Source organism: Aulonocara stuartgranti (assembly GCF_965226115.1).
Source record: "Aulonocara stuartgranti genome assembly, chromosome: 19".
In the NCBI taxonomy this organism is placed as follows: Eukaryota; Metazoa; Chordata; class Actinopteri; order Cichliformes; family Cichlidae; genus Aulonocara; species Aulonocara stuartgranti.
Genome location: NC_138955.1, coordinates 31,223,695 through 31,241,963, shown reverse-complemented (window position 1 = coordinate 31,241,963; position 18,269 = coordinate 31,223,695). Strand labels below are relative to the sequence as shown.

The 18,269-nt window shown below is 39.6% G+C and overlaps 1 protein-coding gene across 2 annotated transcripts; it reads left to right on the top strand.

Annotated features, from left to right (window-relative positions):
- Positions 1–4,226: 4,226 nt before the first annotated feature.
- On the top strand, positions 4,227–11,931 carry gpr135 (G protein-coupled receptor 135). Of its 2 annotated transcripts, none has more exons than XM_082517018.1 (2): positions 4,227–4,748; positions 8,883–11,931. In XM_082517018.1, the coding sequence occupies exons 1-2, from the start codon at positions 4,636–4,638 to the stop codon at positions 10,225–10,227; spliced, it is 1,458 nt and encodes a 485-aa protein (XP_082373144.1). In that variant the 5' UTR covers positions 4,227–4,635; the 3' UTR covers positions 10,228–11,931. The 2 variants fall into 2 exon arrangements, with proteins under 2 accessions (XP_082373144.1, XP_082373145.1); XM_082517019.1 differs by having other exon boundaries at positions 4,656–4,887.
- Positions 11,932–18,269: the final 6,338 nt, after the last annotated feature.

Genomic DNA, 18,269 nt, shown 5'->3' with positions numbered 1-18,269 from the left:
TCCATTTTTCTCAATGGAAATGGTGCCTTGCACCAATTTCACCAGTTTGCAATTTTTTTCCCAAGGTGCACCACTACAAACAGATTGCATCGTCTAGTATTAGTGATTGTGATGTTTAGTGGGCGATCGTGGCTCAAGAGTTGGGAGTTCGCCTTGTAATCGGAAGGTTGCCGGTTCGAGCCCCGGCTTGGACAGTCTCGGTCGTTGTGTCCTTGGGCAAGACACTTCACCCGTTGCCTACTGGTGGTGGTCAGAGGGCCCGGTGGCGCCAGTGTCCGGCAGCCTCGCCTCTGTCAGTGCGCCCCAGGGTGGCTGTGGCTACAATGTAGCTGCCATCACCAGTGTGTGAATGGGTGGATGACTGGATATGTAAAGCGCTATATAAATACAGGCCATTTACCATTTTAGTGATAGAAGCAAGCCAATACTAATCAGTTTAGGTCTCTTGGTTTTGTGCCTGTGGGTTATAATGTTATTTTAAGTCTCTTCTTTGTGTCATTTTAATAATTACACCCCTGTTGCCATATTACCTTATGGCTCTTACATTTAAAAAAACTATTTTTTACATAAGCGCGATGTCATAGGGCCCCACAATGTTGAATTCAGGTTCCAGCAGATAACTTTGAGGAATGTTGTGGAATGTTTTTCAAGAGATGCATTGTACAAATATGACTCATGTATATTTTGGAAGCCTGAATTGAAAGTCCATTGTTACAACTGTGTAGTATTTTCAAAAATACAGGTCATTGTTCAAAAATGTTTTGCTTATTTCTTTGATTGAAGAGAAAGTGTACAGTACATACAGTAAGATCAGCCTTAATTTAGTTTTACTTATTGAACACTCAATTATATATTAGATTATATATTATATATTAGAAATTTGTTATAAAATAAAATAAGCTTACCATAAAATAATCTTGTCAATTTAACATATAGTAGTCAAATACAATTAACACAAAAAGTTCATGTCTGATAAACAAGTGGTTTCTATAAATATTTGACCAGAATGAAAAACATAACAACAACATAAAGCCATGTTCATGTTACCAGAAAAATGTGTGTAGGTATAACATAAAAAACTAAGGTTAACCAAACATAACTTAATTTCGTGCAACCGATGTACATATTTTTTTTTTATGTTTATCCCACTGATTATTTTTTTCAGTGTGGGATCCTGTTTGTCCGTGATTTAAACAGCCCAGCGCTGCTCCCGACGAAGGGAAAACCAATTCTGCAGGGGAGACCTACCTCGGCACTTGTGCAGGTGAAGCCAAAGGGAAGATATGCTTCACCATATTTTCTAGTCTTTGGCTTAGAATGAAGTTGGTTTGGAAACATATTCAGCTATGCTTCATCTCCTGCTTTGTGTTTCTGTAGGCGCCCTGTGTTAGCAGTGTACAAGCGTTTTGTTCCCCCCCCCTTGTCATCCCGCGCCCCCCTCTGCCATGGCTCTGCGGGGCCCCACACTTTGGGAAGGTCTGCGTTAGCACATGATTCTCCTTATGGGGACCTAGTGATGGCCCGCTTGAAGCTGACGCTCCGGTGCGTGTGTCAAAAAAATCAACACACTGCTTCAGAAGCTCTGTGTCGAAGCTTGATTCGTTTAGCCAGAGTCACGTGATCAGTGACGTCCGAAGCTTCATTTAGAACCTAACTGCTTCGGTATCTGATTCAATAGAAGCGAATCATTCGCGGGATTTGTGGAGTGTTTTGATGGTGACAGATAGCAAACCACTGATATTTTAACTGAGTGATTTGGAGCCAGCGAGGAATAGAGGAGGTTCTGTTGTGTGGGTGTATTTTGAGTTGACTTTGGTCAATCGGGTGGGTTTTCCAGCTTTGCGTTCTTGTTGTTTGCTTTTGTTTTGTGCGTGTTTATTTTATCTGACAACGGGAAAAACGTAACATGTCAAAAATCTGCTTTTCATAATATAAATATTATTAAATATCTTTAGAAAGACTTCTATTTGACTCTTTACATTTAATGTTATAAAAAGATACATTTTGTTTGAAGTAATCTTAAACTGTTAGTCTGCAAAATGTGCAGCAGTTTAATTTATTTATTCTCTTTAACTGAGAGTTTGTGGGACCCAGGTAGACTGTATAACTGCATCTCTACCAGTTTCTCTGCACTCCAGCCTCTTCTGTTCCACGTGAAAGGATTTTCCTTAAGGCAGGAGAAATGATCTAAATATAAAAGGAACAGGTTCGGCCATCGCACAGTGGAACAAATGTTCTTCTTAAATACAAATGGAAGAGGGTTACCTTAAATGCATCATGTTTTTAATTTGCAAGTTCACAATCAATTCTACCCCCAGGTCAAAAATATGTATAGGAAAATTTCCCTAATGTAATATTATTTATAAAAAAAATACCCGTCTACCGATTAACTGCATAAGTACATGGAGGCGGGACCTCACAGCAGAAGCATAATGTGTGTTGTACATTATTATATGTATATTATATGTAACGTGGTATTTTTCAATTATTGTATTTACCAACATCAAGACGTCACAAGCAAAGAAAGACCACGCCATGGTGCATGTTTAAACAAGGAGAGTATACTGGTCAAAATTATTTATTAAAGAAATTAACAACATTTTTGTCACCCCAAAAAATACACGTTTAAAGCAACACAACGGTGGCCCAATATCAGACAGAATTCCACTCTGTAGAGTGGGCAATCATTACTCAGCAGTTGGTTTTATTTTGTGGATTCAAGCTGCCCTTCATATTTTTGGCCACCAGATGTCACCAGAGAGGGCTGTGTTGAAAAGCTTGGAGTAATGAACCGTTTTTCAATACAAGCTTCAATGTTTCAGAAAGCTTCATTCATCACTACGGGGACCTGATATGTCTAATATGCTGCTGAGAATATAGCCCAGAAGAAGCGTATAGTGTAGGTTTTATTTTGGAAAGAGCCATTTCTCTGTAATAAACTCTCTTTTCCAAAGATGAGTGATTTCTCGATCAGATAGAGTTATTGTTTTTATAACTTTGTTGTTTCAGCAACATTAAATTTAAAAACTGTACGTTTGAGTTAAAATATATATTTATAATTTTAATAAATGACAAATTAAAAAAGCATGAACATTTTTTTTGTATCGAAAAAATATCAAACCGTGACACCAAAGTATCGACCCGAACCGTGAATTTTGTGTATCGTTGCACCCCTAGAAAGGAGCCCTTCCCGACCCAGCAGCAACAGGTGATGCCACAGCAAAAGGCCTCTAAGTGGACAACCAAGTTAGATTAAGCAGATAAAACATCCACAAATTCTGTGCAATGGCAACAACATACATACCATGTCAATGCACCTGTTCACATGCAGCCGACCAAGCAGCGAGCGACAACAGATGCCAGGAAATTTGCAACATGTTCGCTCAGGGATTGAGAACGGGCCGGAAATTTGACCGTCAGTGAGCATAGAGAGGGAGGTGACAGAGCCTCCTTATATACACAGCATATATAGGTCAGCATATTCAAAACGGGCATGTTACTCATTGAGAGCAGGCTTAAACCATCCTGCTACATCATGTCAATATTGTGAAAAAATCAGAGGAATTCTTCCAGCACCTTGTTGAATTTATACTATAAATTTAAAAAAGTCAGTTCGGAAGGAAAAAGGGGTCTAGCCTGCTACTAATGAAGTGGCCAGTGTAGCAGTGATTCCTTGTTTATAAAAGCCAAAAATAAAATGCATGATTTCAGCATTGTATAATCTTATATAGCTTTGGGAGGGAAACAGCTTTGTTGTGCTATCTGCTTATTTCGGATGACCCCGCAAAAGTCTGCTGACAGTCCAAGTTTTTGGACACTTGCCCACAAATAAAATACAGAATTACCAAAGTGAAAAGAAAAGTGCTATACTGCATTACTGAAGCTCATATGATCAAGGTTAAGAAATTGTTTCATGTTCTTGTTTTTAATTCAAGGCGCTCAGTCCCCTGCTATCCTCTCCTTGCCGAACACCCGTTCTTCCCTTTTATCAAGATCTACTGTGTGTGTGTGTGTGTGTGTGTGTGTGTGTGTGTGTGTGTGTGTGTGTGTGTGTGTGTGTGTGAGGGAATATTAGCGTGTATTTCGCCTCTGATAATTATGCCATTAAGTATGGGCTCAGATGATGCAAAATTGCACACAGGTTGCCATAGCAACTTTATGAGACGTCGGTCCAAGTTTTGAGCACGTTCAAACAAGGCGTGGCTTCTTCGAGTGAGTGAGCGAGAGATGGGTCATAGTAGAGAAGCTGAGAGACGCGATGGATGCTGGAGCCGTCCTGCTCTCGCTTGAAGCTTTGTTCGTTTACAGTCCGTTTATTGCGCCTTCGGTCTCAGTTTATTAACACCGTCCTTAAATCAACCAACAACATGGCTACGGTGGTCTTCCTCCGACGATTTATTTTATTTTATTTTTTGAGTTAATTTTTTCATAGCGACGCTGAACACAACGGTGATAGAAGAAGAAGATAGACCGAATTTGTTCTCCATACAAAGGCTTGGAGAGGCCCACATCTCAACATCATGATCTAGCACATGCCTAGGACTGCTCGTAGGTGCTTTTGGACGGACGTGTGATGGTTTTCCTGGATATGGAGCCTGCTGTGTGCTGTAAGGATCAGAGCAAGGAAAAGGCTCGATGGACTCTGCTGAAAACAGCTCAGGACACATCCGTATAACTGGCGTTTGGAGCGAAATGACTAACACAAAGGCATCGCTTGTTTGTGTGGACAGTGTAAGAAAACGACTGAGGTAAAAGGAGGAAAATACTGAACAAATAAAGACTTCACAAGCAAATAGCGAGCTTTAGACTGTTGACATGGCTGCACCTCAAACGTACAAGGCTGTGAACCAGTCCGCCTATTTAACAGATAGGAGGAAAACATAACAGGTGAGGACTAAACGTATTTAGCTGATATTCAGTTTAATGATGTTTAATTAAAGATTTTGTTTCTAATAGCACAAGGGTACAACTGCTAACTAGCTTTGTAGTATAGTAAACAGATTTTCTTTTAATATTCCAACACTACCTTAGAAGTTATGTCTTTTCCAAATCACTGTAGCTACGGGGGTATACTTTAAAAAAAGTTACCAATATGAAAAAAAAGAAGCAAAAAAATGACAGAGGGAAGCACAAACTCATCGACAGATATGCATTTCAATTTGAAATGTGTATTATGTGTATTTATTAATGCATTAAATAAAAACAGGCAACAGGTGGCTCCACTTTGAACTAGCATCTTACAGTTTTGATCAAACAGTGAATCCCAGTTTGATTCTGTAGAAAGTTCTTTCTTACTGTATAAACTTTATAAACAAAGAAAGGAAATGCAAAACATCTCAAACAAAATGATCTACAAAACTAAAACAAAACGGAGCAGGAGGCTTATCCAGATAAGCTTGTCGACAATTTCTTAATTAAAATGGTTACTATATACAAATATTATACAAATGCATAGATGTGCATCCATGTGTACAGATACATCTTTGAACCTACAGACAAATACTTTTTCATATCACCAATATAATGATATTCTCATTCTATACAATAGCACAGCTCATAACGTGAATACCTAATCTTTCATTTTTATACACATAAAATATGTATTGCTTATATTTATCTTAAATTGTGCAATATTTTTACTTTCTTTAATTTCTTTGTCTGGGCTGTTCGACAAAGTCACTCCACAAACTGATATGCACGTTTTTAAGAGCGTTGGCTGCACATGGCTGCTTTAAATTGCATTTTCTGCTCACGCCGTACCTTCCCTCTCTATTCTTAAATAAATTCTGAATATTACTTGGAAACATAGTATTTCTTGTTTTGAACATCACCTGTGTGGTTTTAAATTGTACTAAATTCATGAATTTCATAACTTGTGGTTTCAAAAAAGGTTTATTTGTGTGTTCACAATCCCAAACATTGTGTCCTTATTGCTCTTTTTTGCATCGTGCATATTTTTTGTAAAGAAGTTGTTCTGTGTTGTGTAACAGCTAAAACAGATTCATATAACAGGAAGGCTATAACGGCAAGAATATGTACTGATGATGCTTTCCTGGAGTCAATCTAAGAACCACTCAATGAGGTCATAGTCCTTAAAGCTGGGCTTTATTTCATGCAGGTCACTGTGGAGCGTTATTGAAATGGCTTTTACGTAAAGACAGAAAGGCAGCAGGCATGGAGTGCTCACAGAGCTATTTACAATCAAAAAATGTCCAACAAAATGGACCATACCACTATTAAGCAGCCAGTGTAACAGTGGCGTGGTCCATGTGGTTTCCTTTCCCGTGTTGATGGTCTTGGAGACAGTGAGAATAAAGACCACGATTAAATGAGTTACCAGCAGCTACTTTAGCAATCATTAAACCAACATAGAGACTCTAATCTAAAACTGTGTCTGAAGCAAGGGATGTGGCTTTTTTTTTCCTTCCTTCATTAACAGAGTTGCCTTTGAGGACGGGCCTGCAGGATAGTGTGCCTTTTCCATCTTTTATGCCTTCATAGAAATAAACACCCGTGCAAATTTTCATGAGACTGTCACCAAAATGCAGCAGCCAACTGAGTGAATCGAGAGCAGAAAGTTACTGATGCACTCCATTTACACAAGGAATAGCACCGATAACCAACGGCATCGACAGAACTGATATGAATTCTTAGAACTGACTGCTATTAGTGGTGTAGTGACACATTCAGGCCTTTTACAACAGCTCACCCAGGGGATGAAACAAAAATACAATAACGCTTGTTAAACATGAATTTTTTTTATCAAATTAAACTATAGTGTTGCTAATTAGTTTTATTCACATTTCTTTATATTTAACAAAATAATTTGTTGATCTAATGTAAGGTCATGTGAAACCTTTCAAAGGCCTTCTTTGCACCTAAAGACAGAAAAGCTTTTTTTGGTTTTTTATTAATGTTATATACCATGCCTTCCATTTCTCAGTTTTTTGTTTGACCAGGACTAGTGTAAAGTCTTTATATAATGCTTTAACAAAAAAAAATTTAATTATACAACTCAGTTTGAAAACCATCTGGTCCCACTTGTTTGCAGATTTTATACTTAACACCTAATTCCAATTTCTTCTTTGGCAATTTCTGCTACAGGTGTTCATCAATTGCTCTAAAGATTCAGTTTATTTCAACAGGCTCTGTAATAGTAATGTCGTTTTCTCTGGTCCCCTCCCCAATCAGACCAGGAGTGACATGTTTAGCCGCATGTTCTCCTTAAATTGCTGGCTGTCTGAGTGGTCTCCAAAAAACCATGTGGGCTTCACAGATAATTGGGAAACTTTCTGGAGGAAACCTGGTCTTGTTAGGAGAGATGGCATCCATCCCACTTTGGATGGAGCAGCTCTCATTTCTAGAAATCTGGCCAAATTTATGACCCTCCCCCCCAAAAAAAGAATAAAAAAAAATATGACTATCCAGAGTCCAGGAAACAGAGTTTCAGTCTTAGGCTGTGTCCCAATCCAGCGACCGCACGCTGTAGTATGAGAAGTGTGGAAGTGCAAGGCTTGTGAAATGGGACGGTCTGGCCTTCGTCAGGCTGCTCAGGTTGCCTAGCAACCTTGATACTAACTGCAAGAAACGTTTCATACAGCTTTGTGTGACAGAAATGAAGGAGAAAAATGTTTTTTTGTTCATTCATTTTTTTTATGACATCACTGTGATTAGTTGAGTATCTGAGGTTGAGACCACGGGACTGTAAAACATGATTGTTGGGCTTCATTTCTGTGCTGAACAGTCATTTCAAGATTAGTTAGTAAATAACAATTAGCTGATGTTGTTCATGAGACTAAAGTCATCTGACTTTTCTCAAATCTCACTTACATATAATATGGCCAATATTATATTCATTTATTACAGCAGTAATAAATCATAATAATCTGACAATAATAATAATCTGACATATGTGTAAAAAGAAAATGTACGAGCTGTGATAACTGTGTCTGATAGAATGAAGAGTAGACTGATATATGAAATATTCCTTTATTGGGTGAGAAAATCAGACCATGTCATAACTGCTGTAAGTCACACAGAATAGATATCAGAGCCTTAAACAGGCTGACGTCTGCTAAATGGGTCAAACTGGGCAGAAAGTATACAAACACATAACATCCTTATAGAATATGATGTAACACTATAGATCAACTTAGCTCAGAATATATATTAAACCCAAGTTAGTACAAACATCGCTAAAGTCACATAACTTTGCCGACATGTGGCCAACAGGAATGTTTTAATGTTCTACATTATTAAACATTCGCACATAAATAAGTGACATAATATTCAGTACTTACTTTTAAAAGTTTACTCTTCAGCCGCTCCGCTTCAGCTGTCTGCCGTATTTTTCAGCAAAATTATCCACACCCGCCGCCGCGCTATGAATTGTGGGATATATGGGACCACGAAGTGTACACCGGAACACACTTCAAATTTGGGGAAATCGACGGCGCATTTGGAGTACACTTCGGATTGGGAGAGCCGTCGTCACGACGCTGTGACGTAATAGGTCTCAAAATGCGTGCGGTCGCTGGATTGGGACTCAGCCTTACACGCCTCTATGCAGCTTCTCTCCTCCTGCTACCCCCCCAAAACCCCATCTCCATTGAGACTGTGTCAGCTCCCAAACAGACAAAAAACAAACTAAAAACCAGCAAAAACAACTTAAACATAAAAATCCAGAATCCACATCTGAACCAAAGAGTAAAACAGTGAAATGTGGATTAGTACATGTTAGGTCTCTCCTCCAAGTCTGTTAGTAAATGATTAATAATTGATCAACACATCGATTTACTCTGCCTTACAGAAACCTGGTTGCAGCAGTGAAAACTTTGTGTCCACAGTTTTTTGAACAATAATTTCTCCATCTTGTTCTTTAGGGTTATTTCCATGGTGACCAACCTCATGGCTACCGCTACAGAGACCATAGTGCAAACCACAGGAAACCTGTCAGACCATAAAGACCAAAGAGGAAGTGAATTTGGTCGTACCCATCAGGAACTAAACCCGTCTGTGCTGAGTGCTGCTGAGAGTAACTCTGTTCTCCATGGAATCATAGTGGCAGCTCAGGCACTGATACTGCTGTCTGTATTCCTTCTCTCCTGTCTTGGTAACTCAGCAGTTGTCGTCGTTATCATCAAGCACAGGCAACTTCGAACAGTGACTAATGCTTTTATCATGTCGCTGTCGCTATCGGACTTCCTCACGGCTGTCTTGTGTCTGCCATTCTCTTTTGTTATGCTTTTCAGTAAGGATGGAGTCTGGATGTTTGGGGATCGTTTCTGTGTTGCCAATGGGTGTTTGAACACCTGCTTTGGTATTATCGCCACCCTGACAATGACTTTGATATCCTTTGATAGGTACTATTCCATTGTCAGACAACCACAGGCTAAAATAGGCAGACAGAAAGCAGCCCAGTTATTGATTGCAGTGTGGATAACTGCTGTCATTTTCTCTCTGCCTTGGTATCTGGTAATCCGAACACCTAAAGAAATCCACAAGCAAGGTTTTTACCACTGCATGTATGTGTTCCACTCTGGCACCTCACTCATGGGAACAGCTTATAGCATCTGTCTGATCATTGTATGTTATTTATTGCCTTTTTGCCTGATGTGTTTTTGCCATTACAACATTTGTAAGACTGTTCGGCTCTCAGAAATACGAGTCAGGCCTGTGACCACATATGCATACTTACTTCGATTTTACAGTGAAATGCGAACAGCCACCACAGTTCTGATAATGATTGTTTTCGTTATTTTTTGCCGGGGGCCATATTGTCTAATGGGGCTAGTTACTGCTATAGGGGACTACACATTTAATCCTGCAATGGACACAGTGGCCATTTGGCTAGCTTGGGCAAATGGAGCCATTAACCCTCTGATCTATGCTCTGAGGAACCCAAATATAGCCATGTTACTGGGACGCAGTAGAGAGGAGGGCTATCGGACCAGAAATATTGCTGCATACCTCTCCAGCCAAACTCAGAACCACGAGGCCCGGTTTAACAATGCAGAGAGGATAAAAGATCGCTACCTGAGTCGCGCAGGGCTTAACAGCCAGCTGTTGACTTCGAGTCCTGGAAAAACAGGAGGGGGAGGAGAAGTGTCAATGTGGGCTTGTAAAAACCCTGCTGTGTACTTCTGTAAGGACACTCAGCAAAATACTGCATCACTGCCAAACTCAGTTGGCGCTCAAAAGACAAAGAGACCTGACACGAGCCTTTGAGATTGTAGAGTTTGCATTATCTAAGAGTTGGTTTCATCATAAGTGTTATTGCTATGAATCAAGATTTGTTTTAAAGACTTGATACTGTGTATGACTCCTGAGACCAAAACTCTGTTTATGATTAACATTGTGCTCCAGGTATGAACAACACAAAGAATAATTTGAGTTGTTCATACTAAAATGATCATATTTACACTGTGCAAGTATCATCTTGGATGATACCATTAGGTCCTCTCAAACATACTCATTTAAACTGACTGAAATGAGTATGTTCTTGTTCTGTGACACAGAATGCTAAAGGGTGCAAAATAGCTCATGTCTGAGTTTGAACATCTTTATATCTGTCCTTAATCTTAAATGTGCCACACAGCATATGTACTGTTCACGTCATTTCCCCTGTCCTCACCAGCAAATTAACATTGTCTATTGTTTGTTTAGCATATTAAAGCAACATAATTAGATGCCACTCTCCTAATATCCCTACCTATCAGTGGCTCCAACATGACTTTAGTTGGAGCCACTGATAGGTCAGTCAGACCAGGAAGTAGCATTGTGGCATTTTTCCACAAATGCTTCAAAAAGATATTCATTACAGAGCTGGCTATCAAACTGCTACTCTGGGGAAGCCTGTTAATGCGCCCGTTAACACGCGGCATACTACTGCCATGCAGTAACAATGGCTCATAAACCACAATGTGAGCCTGCTAGATTGTGAACACAACATATTCAGTAAATAATTCTACGACTGATTTCTCCTCTAAGCCTCTCTTGTGATGAATTTAGTGTTATAATAAAATTGATAGTTGAGTATAGGTAGTAGGCATTAGCCTCCTGTTGCGTGGCCTGTCAGCTCTTCACCGGCTATAGCCGGTGTAACACTGACCTCAAAAGTACTTTCCGAAGGTAAAATATGTGAACTTCTGAATAATGCACACTTGTAAATTTAAACAGCATGTGGTATCTACAAACATTTGTGTACAATGATGGTACAGCTTCTGAAATACTGATGTTTTAAAGTCCATAAAATTAAAATACTAAAGAAAAGAAAAAGGGTCTTATTAAATCTCCAAAAGTTGATTCTGTTCATCTGGACGTAGCGTCCAGATGAACAGAATCAACTTTTGGAGATTTACTTACCTGGATGATTGAGATGCATCAAGAGGTGTTACTAAATGTGTATGTGCTACATTGTTAGTAGCCTTTGTGTACTTTTTTTTTTTTTAAATGAGGTGGCATTTCTGAATTATTTCCTGACTCAGATATTTTAGTTCCCAGCGTTACAAAGCAGTCACACATGATCCTTACCTTGTGAGAGACCGGCATTTCAATACAGTATACTTACATGTATTCTAATGATGGTGATGCCACTCTCATATACACCAAAAGAATTGATTTCCTGAAGTAAATGCAGTGTGAATAGATAGATGAATGTTTTGAGCTGAAATGTAATAATTTCTAACTGATAAGTTAGAAATGTTGAATGAGCTGAAATACAAATCATTCAGCTAAAAGTGCAGAACTGTTGAAAGTTCACATAGAAGTTGGAAAGTAGCTGGACACCTTTAAAATGTACAGTACATTAGAAAAAGCTGACTAATGACAAAAGAAAATTTAGAGTCAGAAACCATCTGAATGAATATTGAAAGCTCACATTCTTTAAATCACTAGAAGTGTGGAATTGTGTATTTTAAATTTCTAAACTGAAGCATCTTAAATTCTTAAAATAAAAACAATATTTGCATGTCTGCTCTAATCCGCTGTGTGTGTAGATCAGTGGCTTCTTCTGAAACTGAAGTGATGGACAACAGCCTCTTGCCAGAGGACAATGTGATAAACAGTTCATGTGAGGGGTCCTCAGCATCGTCTTAGTAGAGATGATGACGTGCTGCTTTCTGCTTTTGTTGCTTCCTCTCAAACAGGAAGTCAGAGATCCACCTGAAAGTGGGACTAAAGTCCTGAAAAAGTAGCCTGGCATAAGTTCCCGCAGAGTCCAGATTCTCTGTCGAGAAAGAGCTCATTCAAATCTTTGGAAAGTTATCAACTGACACTAATGAACCGTGTGTGTGTGTGTGTGTGTGTGTGTGTGTGTGTGTGTGTGTGTGTGTGTGTGTGTGTGTAGGTGCATGTGAGTGTGTGTGTTTGTGTTTGGGGGTGTGTTTTTGTGACCTCCTGCCCCCAAAAAGGTCATAAAAGCAGGAAGTTTACTAAACAAGAAAACAGAACCCTCACATAGGATGTCCCATAATAAAACACTAGAGCCTCCCCCACCAACAAACTGGCTGGGGAGGTGGTCAGAAACAGATCCTACAGTTTGAACCAAGACTTATAAATTTAAGTACAATAATGGCAACATTTAACAATTTGACTCCAACATAAGCCATAATTCAATTCAATTCAATTTTATTTATACAGCGCCAAATCACAACAAAAGTCGCCTCAAGGTGCTTTATATTGTAAAGTAGACCCTACAATAATACATACAGAGAAAAACCCAACAATCATATGACCCCCTATGAGCAGCACTTTGGCGACAGTGGGAAGGAAAAACTCCCTTTTAACAGGAAGAAACCTCCGGCAGAACCAGGCTCAGGGAGGGGCGGGGCCATCTGCTGCGACCGGTTGGGGTGAGAGAGGAAGACAGGATAAAGACGTGCTGTGGAAGAGAGACAGAGATTAATAACAAGTATGATTCAATGCAGAGAGGTCTGTTAACACATAGTGAGTGAGAAAGGTGACTGGAAAGGAGTAATAAAGCAGTGACGTAGACGTTACACTGCTCTGTCATGGTGAAGAGAGAACCGAGCGTAATCTATGGTGATGAGCTTTATGGATAGTGACGGAAAGAATGAGATGAAATGAGGAAAGGCGCTTTCTCCAATGGGTGGCTGTGCTTTTCCTTATCAACTTACTAAACCATCCATTAGTACTGGTACTACACTAAAGCCTATTAAATACAACAACCAACCGATAATTATTTTAGACGTGTAACATTACAATAGTTGCTGTTACATTCCCTAGGATGATATTAGTTTTTACTTTGTGAAATAATGTCTGGTGTTTTGTCTAAGCGCCACCTCCTCTTGATTAGGAGCTGTTGCCTGAATCAAGCCAATCAGAAATCAGCAGAGCCCCATATAAAGTCCATGGAGCTGTGTTTCTGGTCCTTCTGGCCATTGTGACTGCCATACGTGTGCAGGCTTACATACCTTTGGAATTGTATGTATATCTTATGTGACTGTGGCCAGACTGCCTGTAGGGGAGAGCTGCCTTTGCTTTGTGAATCCTTGTTTTCTCCTGTTTATGTGCTGGTTAGGTAGGTTATTGTTGTAGGTTGTATATTTGTTTTCTTTGGAATTAGGTAAGTTCCTTTTATTTTCTATTAGGGATGTTTTGTCTGTTATGTTGGCTTTAGCTCTCCCTGAAGTTAAATGTCAGTCTGAACTAGAGCATTAAACTAGGAGGAAATAAACCTTTAAAAACTGCCATCTTGACTCCTCAATCACTGCTTTAACTTTATATTAGTCCATCCTATCCCTAGCCTGATAGCTAAAGTTAACTTTAAAAGGCAGTTACAATTGATATCTTAAATTCACATGTTTTTTCATATACATTTCTAAGTCAGCACAAACTAACTACTTGGCCAAGCTTAAAATAAATTCAATTATATTAAGATTACTATCTCAAGTTATCCTACATCATACCTTATGAACAAATCATCTCAGTCAAATCAGGCCTGGAAAGGTGGAAGAATGGACCATAGAGTTTTCACCTCCTTACCTATGAAATAAGCATGATGAAAAGGACTTAGGTCCTATGAACTTTTAAGGATGTTTTGTTTATGGCAAATATCACAAATATCATTATTTTGGACACAAACTGTAATCTTGATTATTTAACAAGGTGATTAAGTTAAACATTTACTCAACTTTAAAAATATATATTTCTAAACAATTAAATTTCCTGAAATTTAAATTCAAATAAAAGAATTACCATCTAGCCCTGCAGGCTGGTCAAAAAATTCTCTCCACCACTTCTTGTCGGTTGGTTAGCTATCACCAGTTTGTCCATCTGTACCTGGAAGTCCCATAGGATCTTAGCTCAGTCATTGTGAACCACCCTAGGGGGCATACCCCTTTTAGACCTAGGTACTTCCAGGTTATACTTAGCACAAATGTTCCTGTACACCAGCCACCAGCCGCTGTATGTCGTTCTTACTAGTACAGCCAGGTTCTGCTATGGTTCCCTAGCAACTATGAAATTAGTGGCTAATAATGTTTTATACAGCATTGTTTCGGGTGGCTGTGGCTCAGGTGGTAGAGCAGCTCAGCTACTGATTGGAAAGTTGGTGGTTCGATCCTTGGCTTCCCCAGTCTGCATGCCAAATATCCTTGGGCAAGATACTAACCCCAAGTTGCCCTCCGATGCGTTCATCGTGTGAATGTAGTTTAGTTTGCACTTATGTTTAGAAGTAAATGGGTGAATGAGGCATGTTGTATACAGCGCTTTGAGTACTCCGGGAGAGTAGAAAAGCGCTGTATAAGAATCAGACCATTTACCATGTTTTACATAAATAAAGCAGGAAATCTTCATTTTATCTAATTTGTCTTACTTTAGTTGACATGTTTCATTGGTATAAAATGCATCTGAGGCTGAGAGACCATGGGACTGTAAAAACATGATTAGGCTGCAACAGTAAATTTAACATTAGCTAGTAAACAGCAGTTAGCTAATGTAGTTCATGAGACTAGAGTCTGTTACACTTTGGTATTATAATGGAAATATAATATGGAAATATAATATGGCCATCATTACATTTTTTATTTTAACATATGAAATATATTTAATCCAAATTTTACAGCAGCGAAATGTAACTCTGTTTCAAATACTGAAGTTTAGTAAAAATTCAAGGTGCATTTATTTCTGTTTGATATCACTCTTCATCTTCTCACAAACAAATATGTCACAGCTTATATACGGCTGTATTATATATACACTACCAGTCAAAAGTGTGGACACACCTTCTCATTTAATGGACTTTCTTTATTTTAATGACTATTTACATTGGAAAATTCTCAGTGAATGCATCAAAACTATGTAGTAAACAAAAAAGTGTGAAAAAACATGTTTCATATTTTAGATTCTTCAAATTGGTCACACTTTGCTTTGATTACTGCTTTGCACACTCTTGGCATTTGCTCAGTGACTCGATGAGGTTCATTCATTGATGCCTTCAGCAAAATTCTGCAACATTAATAGTAATGAACATACAGAAAAACCATTAAATGAGAAGGTGCGTACAAACTTTTGACTGGTTTTGACTTGTTCTTTAGCACCACTCCATTTATCTAAAACATTTTAGTTCAGGGGCCACATGGAGAAAAGTCTATTCTCAAGTGGGCCGGACTGGTAAAATCATTGTATATATAACTTAAAAACAACAACTTCAGATTGTTTTCTTTGTTTTAATACGATCAACATAAAAATAAAGCTAGAGCCTGCGGACAGTATGTTCAAAATAGTACAGGCACAACATAGCTAATAATCATAAAACATCTCAAGTTATTTGAAAATTCTGAGGACAAAGAACAAGCACACAGTGCCTCAGTGATTCACAGAACTGTTTCACAGATCACAGAACTACATCAGGGTGTCTCTTGCAGCACTTTCAGTGGGGTTGCATCGTTTATTTGACTCCTGATACCTGGCATCTTTTAGCTTTCACCAGCTCATCAATATCAGGCTTCACATCCTGAGCGGCAGCTAACTTCAGGATGTGATTCAAGTGCCTGTGCGTGAGCCTTGAGCGCAGTTTTGTTTTATTTATGCTCATTACAGAGAAACTTGCTCACAAAGATACGCGGTTCTGAATATGCACAACAGTTTTGCAGCGAGGGCTGTCAAGTTGGGGTAACCTGGCAAGAGATTCTGATAGAATGTGTTCAAGCCAGCTGCGGCAAATTTGCCCTTCAAATCCGAGTCACGCTGCAAGTCTATTATTTCAGGTTGGATCCGGACGGGCAGATCAAAGGGATTCACGGTGAACGGCGAGCAAAAAACTTTGAAGTCTTTCCCCAGTTCACCAAAAATCTGAAATCGTTGCTCAAACTCTAGTAACAGTCCCGTTATTTTATCTTTAAACCGCTTCATATCTGCCACACTTTGGAAGTGAGCTGCATCACCACCAGCGAGCTGCGTCTCCCACAATAACAGCATCAACTTGAAAGAACGTATGCTGTCATAATACTGCGTGACAACTTTGTTGCGTCCTTGCAGCTGTTTGTTCAAGTTATTCAGGTGCTCTGTAACATCCACCATAAATGCAAGGTCCTGCATCCATTCTGCAGAATGAAATTCTAACACTGGTTTGCCCTTTTCTTCCATAAACTGTTCAATTTCTTCTCGTAAATCAAAGAAACGCCTCAGCACAGCACCTCGGCTCAACCATCTTACCTCAGTGTGGTAACGCAGGCCATAGATGTGGTCTTTCTCTCTGAGAAGACTGTCAAACTGACGGTGATTGAGGCTTCTGGATGAAATTAACAGTTTGGATGACCACCTTCATGACGTTATCTATTTTCAGTGACTTGCAACACAAAGCCTCCTGGTGCCAAATACAGTGAAAAGTCCAAAAACCACGTCCTCCATTTGCAGATTGCACTTTATCTCTGAACTTTTTTACAACGCCTGCTTTCTTCCCGATCATTGAGGGCGCACCATCTGTAGCCAGGCTGACAGCGCGGGACCAGTCCACTCCGACCCTGTCCAGCGCGCCGACAGCTGCGGTCGTTGTATCTGTCATCGGTACCAACTCCACGAACTCCTCGGTGACGGTCAATGTGTCATCAACTCCGCGGATGAAAATTGCCAGTTGTGCAACATCTGTAATGTCCGTGCCTTCATCAATTGCAACTGAAAACACAATAGATGACTTTATTTTTGGCTTCAACTGGCTGTCCAAGTCCGCTGAAAGATCAGAAATCCTGTCGGCAACTGTGTTTCTTGTCAGGCTGATATTTGCAAAGGCCTGGCGCTTTTCAGGGCACACAATCTCCGATGCCTTCATCATACATGTTTTTACAAATTCACCCTCACTAAATGGTTTTGAAGCTAGTGCAATGTCGTTAGCAACGAGGTAGCTAGCTTTCACTGCAGCATCACTGATGTCTCGGCTGTGAGTAAACACAGACTGCTGTTTCTTCAGACCCGCCAACAGTTCATTCACCTTCTCTCTTCTCCGCTGTCCTTGAAAGTTGTCATATTTGTCGGCATGAAGACTCACATAGCGGCGATGGAGGTTATATTCTTTCAGCACTTCAACATGCTGGGAACACACCAAACATACAGCTTTCCCATTCACTTCCGTGAATAAATAGGAGGATGACCATTTTTCTTGGAACACTCTGGATCCACTTTTCTCTTTTTTGACAGAGACATATTGCACATCAGGTTTAAATTTTGCGGGCAAAACAAAGTAGCTCACAATTGCTATTGCACCATCCAATGGACACAATTGGAACAGCAGTTTCTTTATTTAAAAATTGCTGCTCATTTTTATACTTTACAAAATCATCTCACAGGCCGGATTAAACCCATTTGCGGGCCTGATCCGGCCCGCGGGCCGTGCGTTTGACACCCCTGATCTAAAAGCTTACTTAAGTGGGTAAAACGAAAATTCACAAGCTGTGATCAATTGCATCTGATAAAATGAAGAGTAGACTGATCTGCTCATAACCTCTCCAACAAATATGAATGAAAACACATAGCATCCTTATAAAATATGATGTAATTTGATCTTTTTCCACCGCTACCTGCATTCCAAATATTTTATTTTTGTGAGACATGTATGCCACTCTAAAATGATCACAGATCCATCCGTGGCGACCCCCGGCGCCTGTCTCCTCGCTTCCATCACACCTCCCCCGCTCTTCCTTATCTCCAGCCTAACCTTTATCAACGAATTCAACGTAACATCGCGCTGTTATGTACTCTGTGTCGTACTAACTACACTCCTTTATAGCGGCATGGTCAATGATGGTGCGTGC

What these genes read in the sequence shown, in the direction of transcription:
- gpr135 (XM_082517018.1), top strand. Translation starts at nt 4,636, where the DNA reads ATGGACTCTGCTGAAAACAGCTCAGGACACATCCGTATAACTGGCGTT. An exon ending in AGTGTAAGAAAACGACTGAG is followed by an intron (nt 4,749 to 8,882) that starts GTAAAAGGAGGA and finishes CTTGTTCTTTAG; the next exon opens with GGTTATTTCCATGGTGACCA.